Genomic DNA, 20824 nt, shown 5'->3' on the forward strand with positions numbered 1-20824 from the left:
GGGGAACCCTCTGTTTCACATGCTTTAAAGCACCTCCTGCTGGCAGAGAATGAATTAGCATTTTCAGTAAGTCCGTCTGATTTACGCAGTAAACCTATTTTGCTTTTCCTATATCCATGGGCGCTGCGGATAATCTGTGGGTGGGATAGTAAAAAATGCATTCTGATTATTTGCGGGTGGGTCGCGAGTGGATAAAATAAATCATAAATGATGCAAATATTAACTAAATTTTTTTTTAAATACATTTTTTTCATGAGGGAGACGATTTCGTGTGTGTTCATTCGCCTGATCGGGAAGTTGCAGTGACAGAAACGGTGACATTCCAGATAAAGTTTGAAAGGAGTAAAGCCTGTGTTAATACTATTGAGTAGGCTAATATGGCCAAAGAAGATATTTTGTTTTATAAATAAACGTTCATTTAAAAGCAGCCCACGATCAGCATGTCGTGTTACCGTTATCCCTTATGGCTCCGACGAGGTTTTGTTCCGTCCTCCACGCTGTGACAACTCACAAAAGATTTTTTAGCCAAGCAGCGTGGAGAGCCACTTCAGAAACATGCCGTGGCTGGCCGGTATAAACACAAACATTAGAGCGGCCGCGATCAGCTCCGGTTCCCGTGGAGCCGTAACGCGTCGCAGACATGTGCAGTGAGGCGCAGATCAGCTCTAACATCAATGAATCTGATGTTAAAAATTAACCATCCATTCATCATATTATCATGGAAAACAAACACGACAAATAGCAAATTTTTCATTGTTTCTCGAAACGTCATAGCATTTCCACACCGGCAATGACATGACTGCGGTGTCAAATAATTTATGTCCCCACGCATCATGTACATCGTCACGCGTTGACGTCATCAAATTGTGATCGGTTCGTGAGATCGGCCAAGTGTAGTGAGTACCGATCGAGTCATAAAATGTGATTATCGGCCGATACCGATCTTCGGCCGATTGATCGGAGCATTTCTAATTTTACCCCAAAACCATAACCCCATAACGTAGTTAATGGTTTGTTAAGCTAGAATTTGATCTTAAAATAAAGTGTGACCTTTAAATCTTTATATCATTTGTATATAGATTGACAAATGATATTTACCATTTTATTTAAATAGTCTGCCATGCTGTTATATAGATCTCACTGACATTACAAACATTCCAGAATTGTATCTTTCTTTTGGCCATATGAATATCAGCAACTGCACCAAATTGCATATTTCTGCTCACTTTGGGCCTCTGAACAAAATGTAGGTGTTTTATTCCACACATAATTTTTTTTTTAATAATTCAGAATTATTTCAAATGTCAGACTTCACAGGGTTAAATTAATTTCATTTACTATCTGCTTTCCGTGGGCGGTAATAACACCAAGCAGTTTGTAAATAAGAAAATCTAATAAGCCTAATTTACATAGAAAGTAGGCGTGTTTGTGTTGAAATAACAGTGATTTAATATGAATAAGCATGCGGCTTATTAGTGACTGGTTTAAACTGGACTGCAGATGGTCAGCGAATAAGAGCAAGGTTTATGCTCTTAAACACAGCTTGAGAAAGTGTCTATCAAGTGAATTGTCCTTTTTACACATTTCAACAACAGGACTGGGCCAACAGTCACAGAGTTGAGCTAAACTGAGAAACAGATCTGAACATCCCCCACACTTCAAACTGCCTGGGGCATATAGAGAGATGGGAGAAGAGATTACAGTAGGAAATGCTACCTTTCTGTACGCGTATACATAAAACATGTGGGAGTACAGAAAAACAAGAGATTTCTAGTAACTGCTGAAAGAAATGCACTGTGTTTAACTTTATTATAGAGCTGGGGTTTTTTTTTCTTCTAGCCTTTCTTAAAGGGGTCATACGATGCGATTTCAAGTTTTCCTTTCTCTTTGGAGTGTTACAAGCTGATTGTGCATAGATACGATCCCTGAAGTTGCAAAGACTAAAGTCTCAAAACCGAGAGCGAGAGAGACAGCGAGAGCGAGAGAGAGCGAGAGAGAGAGCGCGCGTGAGGGAGAGAGAGTGCGAGAGAGAGAGACAGCGAGAGCGAGAGAGACAGCGAGAGCGAGAGAGAGAGAGGGTCACATCACAGTGGAGTCAGCTGTCTTAACCGTGGCTTGTGTACTGCACACATACCAGCTTCATCAAATACACAAAATAATGATCTTTAAAAAAGGATCATATGACCCCTTTAAAACTCTTCCTGGTATGTCACCACACTACTCACCACAAAAGCAATCTCAAGCACACTGATTTTAATCTTCTTTTGCACTTTTCTGAAGATCGACAAGTGATGATGTGAGTACATGTTACAGGTAGATATCAGCAACATTCTAAGTATGAGTTAATGTCAACATGAAGAAAATGTTATCTGCAGCCCATTTTACGCACATGTGACATGCAAAAGATGAACTTCGACATGAAAAAAATCTGGTTTAGAATGCATTGTGAAAAGAGGTTGTTGGAAGAGTGGAAGTAAAAGGGATGCGTGAAGTTTCAGAGGTAGAGCAGATAATTACATTTTGATTAAAGATTATAAACACATTTTCCCCCTTTGGAATAATATGCATCAATAAATCGTTCACAATATGCCAAGCTTTTAATTTCATGCTGACATCCCATGACTGCTTCTCATCCCTTTTTATAGCATAAAATAAATGCTTGATGCCTGACAGCCTGCTGTTTAGTGCTGGGTGATAAATCTCAATAAGAATGAGAACATGCATTAAGAAAGCAAATATGGTTATTTTGATTATATTGATTTCATGAGTGTCTCTATTCATTTGAAATCACTGCCAGCCTAGCCCGACGTCTTGGGTGTTATTTGTAACACCAAAAATTGGTATGACAGTGCAGGCAAGCACAGTCTTGCACAAACTTGACTTTTACAGACCTCACTATGCAGCGTCTTTACACAAAACTTTAAAATCCTCACTTGTGCAATTTCATGAGCAATTCTAAAGACTAAAACATAGACTTATCTATATACAATATCAACTAAGAACTTTGCTTTTACCAATAAAAAATAACCTTTTAAAAATATCAACATCATCTCAAACTACCTGCATTCTTTCCATAGTTGTCCTACAGTGAAACGGCCCACCTTATTAAGGCACACCGAGATATTTGGCACAGGCTGATAAAGCAGCTGGTGTGACAAACACTGAGCATTATTTCCCAGCGACCCAAAGGCCAGAGCCATTAGTGTCAGTGGAGCATTCTCACAACAGCCTGCACTGATCTGCTGCTGCCAATGTGTGTCAACTTTATAGAGGAAGAGACGTTCATCATTAGACCAAGAGAGAAGCTGCCCATGTCCTGTTTACTTGTCATTGTGCGTTAGCAGAAAGTCAAAATCAGAGGCAAAGTGTCAATGTAAACAAGATTTTTAATTTAAATATGTCCAGAATTTAAAAAAAGAATAGCATTTAAATTAATAGAAATTAATATAGACATACATATAAAAAAGTACACTAAATGTTTCCTTTTTTAAAGAAATTAACTTTTATTCAGCAAGGATGCATTAAATTGCTCAAACAACAGGTAAGTCATTTTACATTGTTATAAAATGTATCTTTTTCAATTAAATGCTGTTCATTTGATACTCCCATTTATCCTGAACTTCCTATTTACACTGAAAAAATATTACAAAGCAGTTTTCAACTGTGATAATGACAAGACATATTTCTCAAGCACCTTGAGCATCAGATTAATCAGCTTATTAGGATGATTTCTGGTGGCTGCTGTACGTTAAAATAGAAAAGAGTTATTTAAAACAGCAATATTTTACAACATTGCTATTTTTACTGTAATTTTGATCAAATAAATGCAGCCTTGGTGAGCATAAGAGACTTTCTTTTAAAAACATTTAAAAACATCTTACTGACCTTGGGGTGGGCGATATGGCAAAAATATCATATCACGATTTTTTTTTCAGGAAAATCACAATTTTATCACGATTTTTTGTCATGTTGGTTTCAACATTGTGCAAGTTGTCTGAGCAGTACAGCCAAACTAATTTCCCTATTTTAAAAACAAAACCTTACAAGGTAACAAAATCTAAAATAAAAAAGAATGACATATTTAGGCCAAAAATCATTATTTTATATTGGTTATTAAAAAGTAAGAACAAAGATACACATTACAGATGCACATAATACACAGATAAAAAAAAAAGTGCTTTATCTTTCAGGTACAGTAGATGTATTTAGCAGTTCAAGAAATTGAATGAACAAACATAAAAATAAAACACTATATACAATTCACTGTATAAATTATACATTAATTCTTATTAAAGCAACTGTATTGAAGTTCTTCAGTCAAGAGCAGTGAGTGACTATCTCTTTGTGTTTTGTTGTTTTATTAACATTAGTTCACCAAAAAATGTTTAATTCTGATATAATTTACCCACTCTCAAGTTGTTTTAAACCTCAATAAGTTTCTTTCTTCTGTTGAACAAAGTTATTTTGAAGAATGTGGGCAACCAAACAGTTGCTGGTCACCAGTGACTTCCATAGGATTTATTTTCCCTACTATCAAAGTCAGTGGGGACCAGCAATAAAATGTTTGGTTACACATTCTTCAAAATATCTTCTTTTGTGTTCAGCACAAGAAATTAATACAGGTTTAGGACATCATGAGAGTGAGTAAATAATGACAGAATTGTAATGTTTGTGAACTATCCCTTTAATGACAAGCGGCAGCAAGTTTAGTACTATTAGTCTGCTATCACTTTAAGACCTGCACGCATCTAATATACTGGCACACATCTGTTTTTCTTTTAACTGTTTACTTTCACTTTAGACATAACCAACTGTGTTATGTACAGCTTGTGTGTTTTTGAAAGTATTAGCGCAATCAGATGCAAAAGATAACTTAGTCCAATAATCAGGTGCTGTTTGACAGGCTTTTTTAGTGTGCGCACAAGCAAATAATGTACTTTTGTGATTGCGAAGTGCAGTGTTCCGTGAATGTAACTTTAGCACTGAAACATTTGATGTGAATATATGTCCCGTTGTTCAGTATATTGAGACGGAGGTGCCAGAACTGCAGATTATAGAATGTGCGCTGTAGTATGATATTTCTTCAAAAGCAGATCGGCAAAAGGAGAAAAATTATATTTTAGTTAATATAATAGTTATGTTTCTCCTTTTGTTATCAATTCATGCTCTCATGTACTTTGTGGTGGTTTTTAAAGCTGTGTCATTTCTGTCCTACTGTACTAGAGTCGCCAAACAGAACTACAAAAATAGCATAGAGTCATTGCCGGACTTACCATTGGGCTTGAATGGGCTGCAGCCTTAACCCATTTACATTTGTTCAGTTATGTGCCAGTCAGAAATTATTAGCCGCATTTCAACTGCGCACACGGGCCAGCCGGGGCTAACAGCTTCCAGCTTCCAACTACGACATTTGAAGCCATAATCAAACAGCATAAACTGGAATTTATTATTTTTTTCACATAGAAAAAGGACACACGTATTAAATCACGTCTGCGCTGCGCCGAATAGCCGATTAATTTGTGATCGCATGGCTACTTTAAACGGTTCCATTAAGCCTTTAGCCCAAAAGAGCTTACATTTACAAAGATAATGATAAATTCTCACGTTCACGCCTCACTTCTTTAACATTACATCTAAACTTTGACTAGGCAAGACATGTTGCCTATTAATTGTGTAGGGATTTCTATCATGAACGGACACTGATATGCCACTGAAACAACTCATCATGAGATGACGAACTAATCCAATCAGGAGATAACACAGAGATCTTTTGTATCAGGACTGAAAAGTTCGTTCACGACATATAGATACCTCGTGATTGCTAATGTATGGAACCAGTGTAGGCACAGGAAGTAAATTAACTGACGCCCTCAGGCCTGCAACACGGGATCGATGCATTACTATCACATGACGTTTGACCATCTGCTTCCTGCCCTGTCTGAAACCCTTACAAACTTCTCTTACAACAAAAGAAACAGAACCTTGCATGACGATTTTAAAAGACAATAATTTAAAACTCATAAGTAGTGAAAATGTATCCACTGTATGTGTTATGCCGTATATATATATACAGTGGGTACGGAAAGTATTCAGACCCCCTTAAATTTTTCACTCTTTGTTATATTGCAGCCATTTGCTAAAATCATTTAAGTTAATTTTTTTTCCTCATTAATGTACACACAGCACCCCATATTGACAGAAAAACACAGAATTGTTGACATTTATGCAGATTTATTAAAAAAGAAAATCTGAAATATCACATGGTCCTAAGTACAAATCATCACGACTTGCCTAAAATAAAATCTATATTTATAAAACAGTTCAAGCATAGCACAATGTTAGTTTAAATGTTTAACCAATATAAATGTGCGCTATTAGACACATCTATTCGTAAGAGTAATACATCACTCGGAACTGTAAAGGGTCTACTTTTATTTGTGTGCACTCACAATATCAACAAAACGTTGTGCTTTTATAAAATAAAGGATAGCCTACATACAGGATGCGCTTTCTGCAATTTCGGGCAGGAGCGTTTCATAATGATGAACCGAAACTCAGCGAATAGCCTACTTGCCTCACAGACTTGCTAAATATATCTATAGAAAGCTTTAAATTACTACTTTAAAGCTAAATATTTCAAATCAAAAACTCTTTTTACGGATTTTATAAAAATCCGTAAAAATGCATTTCTCTCTAAAGGCGCGTCCAATGAGGAGATGGCGAGTCAGGATCATCATCTTCAACTTTGCGACACGGACTCAGAAAACACTAATTTATTAATAAATAATTAAAATATCTCCTTACTATTTCCCCCGACACATTCATGGTAATTACTTTTGCAGCACACTTTAGCCTATTGCATGCGTTTTTTGCTGTCATGTGCAAGAATATGTTTGCAGATTCTGCATTGCACATGACCAATTGACTCACTGTTTGCCGTGGTAATCAAACCAAAACTCTTCCAAAATGCAGCTTTTCCCGAAGCATTGGGAACTTTTAGTAACTCCCCACGCTCCAACTTCTCCCTGATGCTCTGCATGGTCAGCTGTAACCTGTATGCTAATGCATGCGTATTGCATATAGGCAATGTATAATATTTATAATATAATCAATATAACAATATTTCATACAGTAGCCTGTGTGTGCTCTGAGTGTATATGGGCACAATAAAAGGAGAGAAGCCAAATGAGCCCGAGTCCAGGACCCGACAGGCTTGCAGGCCTCTAGCTGGTGCCACTGCTCTCAAATGTTAGTCTGGAGCCCTTCCACAGGTCACTCAAAGAGCTCTATTTTCGAAGCGTATTTCAGCCAGAGAAAGTGTTTGAGATTTATATCAACTATGAAACTACCTCATGCTGTCAGGCAAATATCTATCTCCACGTTATTTCTTGACTCCACCCACGCTACTGTAGGTCAGGACTCAATAAAGATGGTAAGTGAAGGTCAGCGAGACCACTATGGCAACTGGACAGCAGCCCCAGGGTAGGACGATATTAAGCACAGCTGATCTTAATACAGTATGACAATCACAATTACATATTAATGAAGCCTCTTTCCCCAGAGAGGGGCTGACTGACAGGATATTGGCTACTGGATCAACCGGAAATGTGTCCTACAACTGCAGGGTGACCCACCAGAGAACGTGTTACAGCAATGCCGCTGCATTTCTGCATATGGTCTGCAGACACGTACACAAACTTACTCGCCAACACACAACCCCAGGGCCCACTCTCTCTAGAACTGTGGCTTTTTGCCTTGGTGACCATGCGATGAAGCGCTCCCATGCCGTAACATCACGAGCGAGACTCCAAAACTCAAACACTTCAGTTGAAACTCCACGACTGCCGAACTTCAAAGTCTAAAGCCAAGCTAAGGAACTCTCAGAAGAACTCCAAACATCACTTTCCGTGCCCAAGGCAACCGACTTTCAAGCCTCTGCGTCATCAAGAAACCAACCAATCTCCGAAGAGATTTCCCAGAAACCACGTCAGCCAGACGCCCAACCAGCAACCAATCAAAAGCCGGGACTACCTCAGGCAACGAGGAAACCCTCCGCTTTTCAGCTGTCATCCAAAAACACAAGTACAAGAAAGGTCTTCCATCTGCTGAAATAGGTGCTGAACTGGTGAATTGAGTTAAGCAGTAAAGATAAGAAAATCTCTGCTTTGTGATTGTCCCAGGGTTGAATTTAAAGCACTCGTACCAAATGAGTGTTAGAACTTTGAAAACTTCATGCAACTCCGTTAACTCATTTCCTTGAATCTTTGTGTGTATGTGTGTGTGTATGTGTGTTTTAGCTTCGTTTAATGTAATCTAGAATAGACAAAGTCTTGTTTAATTTATAAAGAATCATTGTCTTGTGTTGTAATTTTAAAGTTGAACCTTGCCAAGATCATGTTACCTAGCTCATAGCGTATAACTTATCAAAGAACGTATTAACCCGTGGCCAGGGAAAATACATATAGTCAAATTGTTAATACACACTGACATTAACGTCTCCCTGGACGAGTAGCTGATAAAGTGTAAACTATCAAATTTGAAATCAGTTTTAATCAGGTTGACCTCGAATTTTCAGATTCGATTCCTCTCAAAACCTGAGCTAGAAATAAAACGAATGATTAATTCCCTTATAAAATTTAAATGAGTTAAATTCCTTACAATTGTATACAGTATATGAACCTGAAAGCATATTTAAATTTTGTGTATTTTGTGTTACTCCATAATAATGTTCTAGTTGAGGGCATTTGTAGTATAGGTATGGGGCCCAAACATAACCTCAAGCCCAAGGGCCCCCGGCCCCGTAAGTCCTGCCCTGCATAGAGTATAGAATGTTTTTCCAAACATGCCACTAGCCAGGGCTCCAGACTGCTACCATTTTTTTCAGTCGGTGCAACTAATTTTTGTGAGCACTGGCGTGACCACCGCGTTGTCCAACTCATAAGTGCTGCCATTTCTGTTGCATTTGAGAAACATTAAACGGCAAACGAAAGCGAAAATATACCACGCTACGTTTCAGCTGTGCAGCACGGACCGTTTATCAGCGCGGTCCGTTTATTAGTTCGGACCGCGACGCAAACAAACTTGCCCGAGCTCAGAGCAGCTTTACTCGGGATCCAAACTTGATTTCGCGACACTGTTACTGCACAGATGCAACAGTGCTGCGAGATCCAGTGAGAAGCGTTTTAATTCGCCGCACGCACAATGATAAGTGAGAGTCATTCAAATTCTGCACAGAATTCTCTGTTATAAACAGTGCTGACATATACTTCAGGAAACCAGAAGTGGTAATGCTAACTGTAACCATGGTGTTGTGGTAGAAATAGTCGAATGCATTACATCATTCATTTCAGGGTTTGTACAACCTTTTGAGAGAGAAATTCAAGCACTTTTCAATGACTTTCAAGCATTTCACACAACTATTTCCAGCACGTTAAAGCTCTAAAATGATACCGTTTGAATGTTATTTACTTTAGTTAAGTTATTTTTTTAATGGGATGACCAAAATATACTTTGTGGTAAACAAACACTTATGTAAAATAAAAATAAAAAATACATCAAATCACAATTATAACCAGTAGACTGCAGCAGAGGAGCACTTATTGGCTTATTAGTCATTCATTTCTACTTTTTCTCTATATTTTGAAATGATAAAATCACTATTATAAAATATAAAATCATCAAGAAATCAGATTGTCAGAATTTTACACTTTTTTGTGAAGTAAGAAAAGTCACAAAGTGCCTTGAAAAACAAACTTTTCTTCAACTTGCTACTAAATCACACAATCACTGAAGTTGGTCAGTTCCATATACTAGAAGAATAATGGTACATTTAATAAGAGTGGAATATATCATTTTTCTATATAAAATTTAGATTTTGCACCTGTTACTGTTGTTAATAAAAGTAAGTTTTGTATGCATCTTAACTCAAGCCTAGTGCTTTACTGTCAAATCTGTATAAACAACAAACAAAAGAAAAATAAACATGTAATATTTTTAGTAACTGCATTTATTAATGCAAAATAATAGTAATTTTATGATTAAATTATCTATATTTTAATACCCCCGCACACCACCCCCAGCGCTACCAAATCTGCTCCTGGCGCCACCATCTGTAGAACTTAGTGGCACTGGTGCTAGAGCCCTGCACGGGCCTCAAATATAGGCCCTAGCCCGGCCCTGGCCCTAGACGCTCAGGCCCTAGCCCGGCCGTTTCCGACAGCTCATCAGAATTCTTGGCCCGAGTCCGACCCGAGCCCGTCTTTTTCCCCCCTTCTCCCAAAACAGCTTATACTACAGCTATTAAAATAGTTCAGTTTTGTATGTAATGTCAAAGTGATTATATTTAGTTTAGTTTTTTTATTAAGTTAATTTAGAAAACATTTGGAGCATTTTTTTGTTCGTTAAATGTAAGTTTTTGTTTTTTTAAGTAATGACCAAGCGGCCAGCGGCAGACAGTGAGTTGATGATCATATGGTTGATCAGTTTAGCCTTCTCAAATCATCACGACTTGCCTAAAATAAAATCTATATTTATAAAACAGTTCAAGCATATCACAATGTTAGTTTAAATGTTTAACCAATATAAATGTGCGCTATTAGACACATCTATTCGTAAGACTAATACATCACTCGGAACTGTAAAGGGTCTACTTTTATTTGTGTGCACTCACAATATCAACAAAACATTGTGCTTTTATAAAATAAAGGATAGCCTACATACAGGATGCGCTTTCTGCAATTTCGGGCAGGAGCGTTTCATAATGATGAACCGAAACTCAGCGAATAGCCTACTTGCCTCACAGACTTGCTAAATATATCTATAGAAAGCTTTAAATTACTACTTTAAAACTAAATATTTCAAATCAAAAACTCTTTTTACGGATTTTATAAAAATCCGTAAAAATGCATTTCTCTCTAAAGGCGCGTCCAATGAGGAGATGGCGAGTCAGGATCATCATCTTCAACTTTGCGACACGGACTCAGAAAACACTAATTTATTAATAAATAATTAAAATATCTCCTTACTATTTCCCCCGACACATTCATGGTAATTACTTTTGCAGCACACTTTAGCCTATTGCATGCGTTTTTTGCTGTCATGTGCAAGAATATGTTTGCAGATTCTGCATTGCACATGACCAATTGACTCACTGTTTGCCGTGGTAATCAAACCAAAACTCTTCCAAAATGCAGCTTTTCCCGAAGCATTGGGAACTTTTAGTAACTCCCCACGCTCCAACTTCTCCCTGATGCTCTTTCGTAAGACTAATACATCACTCGGAACTGTAAAGGGTCTACTTTTATTTGTGTGCACTCACAATATCAACAAAACGTTGTGCTTTTATAAAATAAAGGATAGCCTACATACAGGATGCGCTTTCTGCAATTTCGGGCAGGAGCGTTTCATAATGATGAACCGAAACTCAGCGAATAGCCTACTTGCCTCACAGACTTGCTAAATATATCTATAGAAAGCTTTAAATTACTACTTTAAAGCTAAATATTTCAAATCAAAAACTCTTTTTACGGATTTTATAAAAATCCGTAAAAATGCATTTCTCTCTAAAGGCGCGTCCAATGAGGAGATGGCGAGTCAGGATCATCATCTTCAACTTTGCGACACGGACTCAGAAAACACTAATTTATTAATAAATAATTAAAATATCTCCTTACTATTTCCCCCGACACATTCATGGTAATTACTTTTGCAGCACACTTTAGCCTATTGCATGCGTTTTTTGCTGTCATGTGCAAGAATATGTTTGCAGATTCTGCATTGCACATGACCAATTGACTCACTGTTTGCCGTGGTAATCAAACCAAAACTCTTCCAAAATGCAGCTTTTCCCGAAGCATTGGGAACTTTTAGTAACTCCCCACGCTCCAACTTCTCCCTGATGCTCTGCATGGTCAGCTGTAACCTGTATGCTAATGCATGCGTATTGCATATAGGCAATGTATAATATTTATAATATAATCAATATAACAATATTTCATACAGTAGCCTGTGTGTGCTCTGAGTGTATATGGGCACAATAAAAGGAGAGAAGCCAAATGAGCCCGAGTCCAGGACCCGACAGGCTTGCAGGCCTCTAGCTGGTGCCACTGCTCTCAAATGTTAGTCTGGAGCCCTTCCACAGGTCACTCAAAGAGCTCTATTTTCGAAGCGTATTTCAGCCAGAGAAAGTGTTTGAGATTTATATCAACTATGAAACTACCTCATGCTGTCAGGCAAATATCTATCTCCACTTTATTTCTTGACTCCACCCACGCTACTGTAGGTCAGGACTCAATAAAGATGGTAAGTGAAGGTCAGCGAGACCACTATGGCAGCTGGGCAGCAGCCCCAGGGTAGGACGATATTAAGCACAGCTGATCTTAATACAGTATGACAATCACAATTACATATTAATGAAGCCTCTTTCCCCAGAGAGGGGCTGATTGACAGGATATTGGCTACTGGATCAACCGGAAATGTGTCCTACAACTGCAGGGTGACCCACCAGAGAACGTGTTACAGCAATGCCGCTGCATTTCTGCATATGGTCTGCAGACACGTACACAAACTTACTCGCCAACACACAACCCCAGGGCCCAAAAGGAATCTGTGGACTTCTTTCCACATTTTCTGTGCTTATTTCAGAGGAAACTTTAACCATGGAAAACAGATCTGGTTGTACCACACTCTGAAGCACGCTGAAAACATAAACAGGTTAGACTAAAATGTTTATGGAAGATGCGTAGAACCTGTGTTCTGTGGGCACAGATTCCTGTGGGCCTGAATATCCCTGCGTTTGTACTGTTCCTCTTGACTAGAAGACTAAACACTGTGAAGTGTTTTCATCAAATATTAAATCTACATCTAAATTGCACAACAAAAATTCACATTCACCTTTGCATTCAGTATGAATGAGCTCCAGAACTAAAGATGCTATAAAAAAAAAAATCCAATTTAGAGTTGGGAACGTGATCGGAACAGTTTAGCACCTTAGGGTACGCAGACCGCAGAAGCACTGATCTCTGCACAGCACTTCAGCAGCTACATTTATCCACAACATAATTTCACTTGTTTTGTTTTCTTTGTGTACAAACTGCTCTACATAAAATCACTCAGATCATTCCAACATGCAGGAAATATTCTAATCACCCTAAAAACAACTGTGCCACATCTTCACACTAATGCTAAAACGTAATGTTAGATTGCATATTAAGGAACTTGATGCTGATAACACTCTCACATTTCTTTGTTCCTGTATTTTACCTCATAGTCACTCAGCAATCTTTTAATCTCAGTTTTCTCATGCCACATGAGACTCAGTGACTGAAGTCACACCACAGCATTTTTTAAAGAGGATTTTGAATCATATTTTAGTCTGATTATTATATAATAATACCTTTTGCTTAGAATTTAGAATTTGACATATAGAGAAGCACCGAAAATTTGGCAACTTGGTGAAAAAAAAAAAGAAAATACTTTCGAAAGACCAAAATCATCATCCAAATCAGTTTTGTAATTTTTAATTTTCCGCTAAATAAAAACATAAACTTTGTTTATGGTGTTCAGGTAACACAATTCAATTCAGTGCATTACAAATATGGAAAGTACAAAACATAAAAGACTTCTAAATAATGACTTTCCTTTTGGAAACTAGAATAAAGAAGGACTTATTTATGTAAAGGTCTAGCAGTAAAAAAAGAAAAGAAAAACTACATGTGTTGGATACACAGTAAGCTCTGCAGATCTCAGACTCAATGAGAATTTGAACTGAAAAAACTATTTTTGAGTCATGTTCAGTGCCGTCACATTATGGAACAAAAACAGAAAAGATTCCTGGAAAATACCTAAAAATGCTATTACAGGAACAATATTAAGTCAATTGAGTCTAGAATTACAGATGACAAATAGAGATGATAATTGCACACAGACATCAATGACTATCTAAAGCAGGAACCACAGCAGGTCATAAAAAGGGCTGTTAACTTTTATTACTACACTTTGTGTTCTGTTAATGTTTGCTCTTTATTTGCTTTTCTTCTGTGCTGTCTCGTAGTAGGCGTTTTACGGAAACATAACCCAGTGTAAGAGACATATGCTGAGATCTACGGTCAGTCCAGGAGGAATTATGTGGAAACCAAGGCAATTTCACCCACATATGGCCTACTGGGCACTGGCTGACCATTCTAGACACTCTGGGACTGAGAGGACATGATGAGTTCACTGTGGGTGGTGTTGGGATGTCTGACTGTTGACCGTGGTGTGGACATTTTCAAGGATTGACTGGACATAAACTGAGGGGATTTAGGTCACTCTGACTAACGCATTATATTTGACCTCTTTAAAGGGCCATTAAACTCCCTATTTTAGCACCGGTTTGTTCTCACCACAGTATTGAAAAAAGCTCCAAAAGTGGCCGAGGTAAACTGAGGGGTGGAGAGGGAAGAGGCGAGACAGACACCACAACAACAGCTTCTGATCCAGTCAGTTTTATTTCTCTCTTACCGAGTTAACAGCATCCAAGTTTCCCACAAATTCGCACAGCAAACCACCATTACATGCAACAAAATGATCAAATATTATGTATCGGTTGTAAGCTCACCCTTCATTAATCATTATACAACTCCAATTCCTGAAAAGTTGGGACGTTTTGTGAAATGTCAAATATTCTCTTTAGGCTTTATTTAATTCACTAAAGCCAACTTAATTTTATTTTGTAAATATAAACAAATTTTGATTTTGATGGCTGCAACACACTCTAAAAAGTTGGGACAGAGGCATGTTTACCTCTGTGTCACATCAACTCTCCTTTTAACACTAGAACCACCACAGGATAAAACCCATGGCAGTTTTTCAAATGTACGTAACATGATTTTCAATAAAATATCCAAGTTTCTCAGTCATTGACTTTTACTAAAATTGTGTTATTTACAATCACCCGTTGTGAAAAATTGTTTAGATAAAACACTTTAACCGCCAAAGGTCGTTGTATACCTAAAATCATCAGTGGGTCAAATTTACCCATGCACATGACTAGCTACTGTTTTGATATTGCTAAAAAAAAAAACGCATTGTCACTGTATTATGCCACTGTCTTCACAAAGTAATGTCTAGAGTCATGAAATTATTATTTTAGTCATTAACTATGTTTTTGTCCTGTTGTTTTATTTTCAATAGACAAAATACGAGCAATAATTCACCGCACTGCATTGGATGTATGATGCATTGACAGTTTCACCTAATTGATTATTAATTAGTTTAGTTATATAATTGATAATTTGAATAAGAGAACACCAATAATCTTGGGGTAATCATAAAAATTGTTTTATTCATTACATAATAGATTGGTCTATTATGAAATGGTCAGACTAGAATAAATAGCAACAGTAGCAAACAATAAATTAACAAAAATCAATAATTGATCCAAAGTTTGAACATTTATGAGTAGACTAAAATAAACTTTGGATTCATTATTATTTTTTGTTTTGCAATTTTTATCGTTTATTGTTCTCTGCACTATTTATTCGAGTCATGACATTTTATTATAATATTACACAACCCAAATATGTATTTCCATCTAATTTCCATTGTCATTGCAGGTGGGTTTAGCCTATATTCACTGTTAAGAGAATTAGTGTGGCCTGCTTAAAATAGCGGTGAACACAAAACAACAGGACAAAAAGAGTTGATGACTGAAAATAATCATTTCATGACTCTAGACATTACTTTGTGAAGACAGTGGCATAATACAGTGACATAACGCATTTTTTAGCCCTATCAAAACAGTAGTCATGTGCATGGGTAAATTTTACCTGCTGGCGGTTTTAGGCATACAATGAGCTATTGTTAATTACAATGTTTAATTGTTTGGGAATAGAGGATACTAATTAAAGTTAATGTTTTGCAAGCAAAAGTTTTGTCCAGTCTCACTTGATACAAGACTATAGACACTGCAAAAAATGGCTTATCTTACTTAGTATTTTTGTCTTGTTTTTAGTCAAAATATAAGCTTTTAGTCTTGTTTTTAGTCTTAAATCAAGATACTTTTACTAGTAAGCCAAATGACTTAAGATATTTAGTCTTGTTTCCAGGGGAAAAAAACTAAATTAAGCGCATTTTGCTTAAAACAAGTCAAAGTATCTGCCAGAGGGGTAAGTAAAATATTCTTAAAACAAGAGGATTCTTGAAACAAACACTCACTTGCAATCTATGCAAGCATCTCTCAACTATTGTACATTTATCACATTTTGAAGCGTCTGTCATTGGAAGGCAAAAAGTGCTGTTGTGAATAATTAGGAGAAGCATTTAACAGGATAAGCACATGCAGTCTGGTGAATAATTATATGACTATATTGCATCACTGATGTACCATAATGTGTGAAATAGTGAAAATAATGAAAACACAAAGCTATGTTCACAGGCCATAAAACAGTTCTGTGGCAATGATCCAAATCTCCATATTACAGCCAAACCAATTTTACACATTTTTATACAAGCATCTTTTTTTGGCCCTCACTGCTGACATGTTCACCTGTTGTAGCTTATCTATGTTGTGTGTTTAGTGAAATGCTGACAGTCAAAATGTGTTTTGGTCAATGATTTCAGCCTTCCCAAACTATTCCGGCCAAAACCAAGAATTTGAAAATATTTTTGGCTGCAGAAATGTATATGCATCATTAATAGCAGCCAAACATGATTACAAGAAGTTTTGTTCAGCAGCTGTGTAGAAACAAATTAACTTGAGACATTTATTCACTCATACCTGAAATGCATCTCGACCGCTAGGTGATGACACACATGTAACAGAGCGCTGGTCCACCAGGTCCAATGCCTGAAGAGCACATGGGCCGAACACAAATCGCAATCTGTAAGAGCAAATAAACTGAGACTTAGAGGAATGTTTCACCCAAAAATGAAAATTTGCTAAAAATGTACTAACCCTCAGGTCATCCAAGATTTGGAGAAATTTAGCATTACATCATTTGCTCACCAATGGATCCTCTTCAGTGAATGGGTGCCGTCAGAATGAGAGTCCAAACAGCTGATAAAAACATCACAATAATCCAAGTAATCCATTTGTCTTCAGTCAATCAATTAACATCTTGTGAATAAGAAACAACTCCATCATTAAGGGGTTGCAACTACAGTATAAACTGTCACTTTTGGCCAAAATACTAGTCCATAATCCATAACATCGCTTCCACCAGTGTAAAAGTCCATCCCCTGCTGTCCCCTTGCATCAAAATCCACCAACATATTTTTTTAGAACTCTTTTTGCTTGTAAACAGTGATTGCTCTCTGCATATTTCTCTCCTTTTTCACTGTAGAAAGCAATATTACACAGAGGACTTGTTTGAAGTAAAGTGCCCCTATTATGCCTTTTTTCGAATATTACCTTTCATGCAGTGTGTCATATAGCTGTATGTGAACATAAACTATTTGCAAAGTTGTGAAGTCGACAGTGCACGATAAATAAAGTTATTGTCTATCAAAAAAATAAAAAAAATAAAAAATAAAAAAGTCGGCTTGCAATAGCCTAAACAAGTCATCAGGAATTCAAATCTTATTCTGTTACGGCTCTACGTCACAAAGTAACACATTTGCATAATGTCTGCCCACGTTCTACGTCACCAACTTCAACTTGCCCGCCCACAAACAGTAAAATTTCCTTGTGGTTATCATCATGTCGAGAAGACGCTGTGAGAGTAAATTTCTTATAACTACCACAAACTTGTTAGCACTTGACACTTACCACTGAGAAACGTCCTGCTCCAGTCGTGCTTGCGAATCAGTCTCTTGTCGATCAGCCAGTACAACCGATTCATCATCAGACTCCGGCTCAAATTTGTAAGGTACAAACGATACCATCTTTTCTATGTATTGACAAGTCTCCAGGGCTGTCGTACCATCATGGCAATGGGCGTTTCGTTTCCGACACGAGCTGTACGCTGTAGACCAATCCAGAGCCAATCTCTCTACGGCTGTGGACCAATCACAAAGGACTGCGCCATCTGACCAATCACAGCAGTGAGGGCTCACGGAAAGGAGGGGTTTAGAGAGACTGATTCTTTGAACTGCTTCGCACGAGTCGTTTACGAATCATTTAGAAATGGTCAAATTAAATAAATTTTTTGAGAAAACTAACATGTTTTTGACCTTGTTGAAAATGTAAACCTGTTTTAGGAGACTGATAAAACAATATGAGCAACCTTAAAAATGGCATAATAGGGGCACTTTAAAAACATCTTGATGGATTTATTACAAACATGCAGCTTTTCACATTACAAGATGTTAAATGGACTGGAGTCGTGTGGATTACTTGTGGCTTGTGAATATAGTGTGGATTACTGGCAGTTTAATTTATCATCTGTTTGATTTCTGATTCTGACGGCACCCATTCACTGCAGAGGATCCATTGACGAGTGAGTGATGTAGCCTGATGCTAAATTTCTCCAAATCTGTTCAGATGAAGAAACAATCTCATGCATCTTCGATGGCGTGAGAGGGAGTACACTTTCAGCAAACTTTCATTTTGGGTGAACTATTTCCTTTAACTGTACAGGAAACCATGCTAGGTGAGATAAGTGAAATGTACGCAGGAAGATGGGGGGCAACAAACCTCAGCTCTCACATTTAACCCAAAGCAAGTGTGGTTTCCGGTCTTAAATAAAACTCAAAAACAATGTCACTTGTGAGCCAATCTGGTCTTGAAATCAAGCCTATAGCAATTTATTTTACAATGGAAGTATGAAACTCCAATACTCCATCATCTGAATGTCATCCAGCCACATTCAAATAATGTCTCGTAGAGAAGCAGCGAACACATGATGTGATGACACTGAAACCACAATCAATTGCCAATGCCCAATAAAGCAAAAAGTGCTGACCTGTGATGTGAACAGCCATTTATGGAGGAATGTGATTCCCACAGAAGAGTAATTACTGTGGCTTAGTGCTTCCCTCAATGGCAGCCTGATGACTGTCATTGTGGGTTTGAGGACGCTTTTAAAGTCATGATTTATTCAGACAATGAAGTCTAGAAAGAGAACGCTGGGTAAAGACATACATGTGTGTCGGGCTGCACGATAAATCGAAATGGAATCGAGATCGCGATTCGACAGAAGCTGCGATTGTCATGCATATCTTTCAGTGAAGCACGGTTCTGTGATCAGCAGTAAATCTCCATCCAAAGGCCAGAGGGTGCTCTCGCGCTGAAACTCCAAATACGCCTCGCAGAAGAAACCCATGAATCGCTGCAGCTGAATAAACAGAAGATTCAGCTGCTTTCATTGATTCAACGTGACTAATAAACACACGACTATGGCAATATACGGTTTATCTGAGTTCTTATTATTATAATTTTCATTAAAATAAAGTATATTTATAATGCATTGCCTTTTGTGGGGAAGTTGTGGCCTATTGGTTAAAGAGTCGGACTCGTAACCCAAAGGTTGCGGGTTCGAGTCTCTTACCGGCAGGGATTGTAGGTGGGGGGAGTGAATGTACAGCGCTCTCTCCCACCTTCAATACCACTGCCTTGAGCAAGGCACCGAACCCCCTGTGCTTGATAAAGCCTGTGCTGAGTATATCCAGCAACTAAGAGGCAAGGTCTGGTTTCTGTACAGTGTTCAGTGTCAATAACATACATCAGTAATAATTGACCCTCCTCAACTTCAGGTCAAAAGCATCCATAATATGCAGTAAAACTACAGTCTGTAGTTCATGGCCACATCTCACAGTATGTTAAATGTAACTAGAAGAAGAAGATGGGGGAAAAATACTTACGCTATTAGTCGGTCATCTGGTACTATATGAAAGATAAAAGAAAAACAAGAGATATTAGTTATTACGGTTTTATAAAAGTGAAAAAATTGAAAAGCACAAAGCATTTTGTTGTTGTTAATGCAGAAAAGCCACATATATGAGTACATGAAACATATGATCTAGAAACAATAACTGCTTAATAATTAAGTACATGTTAAAAATAATATAACCAATTATCAGTAATGCAAAACAGCCTAGTTTGGCTGTTTATTTTGGTCACCATGGTTCTCTGGAGAAAGGCCCAGAGAAAGTAGAAATTGAAAAGACATCTCAATCTCAAAAACACTACAGCCATCATTACTCCCTTGATGTTTCTTTCTGGCATTGCTTGACATCAAAATTCCAGCAGAATAATGTCATTACTCTTATCCAGATGTTCTGCCTTAAGTCTTGTCTGCACACATAAGGATTTCACAAAACCTCAACGAACACAGTGACATTTTAACACTTATTTAACACAAGGCTTACTGATCATCTCATACGGCAATATGCTCTGAAGAACATGATGCTGTAGGAAAAATCTGAACATAAATCCCTACACTTTAAACAATACACTAAAGGCAAACACTACCAATCCAATAAAAAAAAAATGTTTACCACCAAATAGACGCAACTGGTATTAGTGTGCCATCCGGTGTCAGTAATAGAAGTTGCAGCTATTTCTTCTCTCTTGACTAAAGAATCAAAATGTTCAGACTTTAGTTCACTTTTATTATCAGACCTAAACACTTCTTTTTTTTGAACTGTTGATCAAATGTCTGTTGTTCAAACGTCCGTATGAGACACAGTGGGGTCCAAATGTCTGAGAACACACTGAAATTTTTTTTACCAATAAATACATTTCAAAAATTAAAACAACAAAAGGTTATGATATGTTTTAGGCCCAATGTTCTCGTTTCCAGTGAAGCACACGATGCTTTTCAGAATCATATATCAGTGTCAGACCAAATTATTCAACCAATTATTACACCATGTTATTCAAACTAAAGATTTCTAATATTAAAAC

General features: G+C 37.4%; 1 protein-coding gene across 1 annotated transcript in view; it reads right to left on the bottom strand.

Moving 5' to 3' along the window:
* LOC107587732 (zinc finger SWIM domain-containing protein 7-like) overlaps positions 1 to 20824 on the bottom strand; it is a 39442-nt gene that overhangs the window by 17482 nt on the left and 1136 nt on the right. Inside the window, exons 3-4 of the mRNA XM_016275615.1 lie at positions 19780 to 19801; positions 16757 to 16859 (exon numbers count right to left, since the gene is read on the bottom strand). Coding sequence (XP_016131101.1) covers positions 16757 to 16859; positions 19780 to 19801 — 125 coding nt within the window. The remainder of the gene's footprint in view (positions 1 to 16756; positions 16860 to 19779; positions 19802 to 20824) is intronic.

The sequence above is a fragment of the Sinocyclocheilus grahami genome, unplaced genomic scaffold (assembly GCF_001515645.1).
Source record: "Sinocyclocheilus grahami isolate Dianchi unplaced genomic scaffold, SAMN03320097.WGS_v1.1 scaffold95.1, whole genome shotgun sequence".
Lineage (NCBI taxonomy): Eukaryota > Metazoa > Chordata > Actinopteri > Cypriniformes > Cyprinidae > Sinocyclocheilus > Sinocyclocheilus grahami.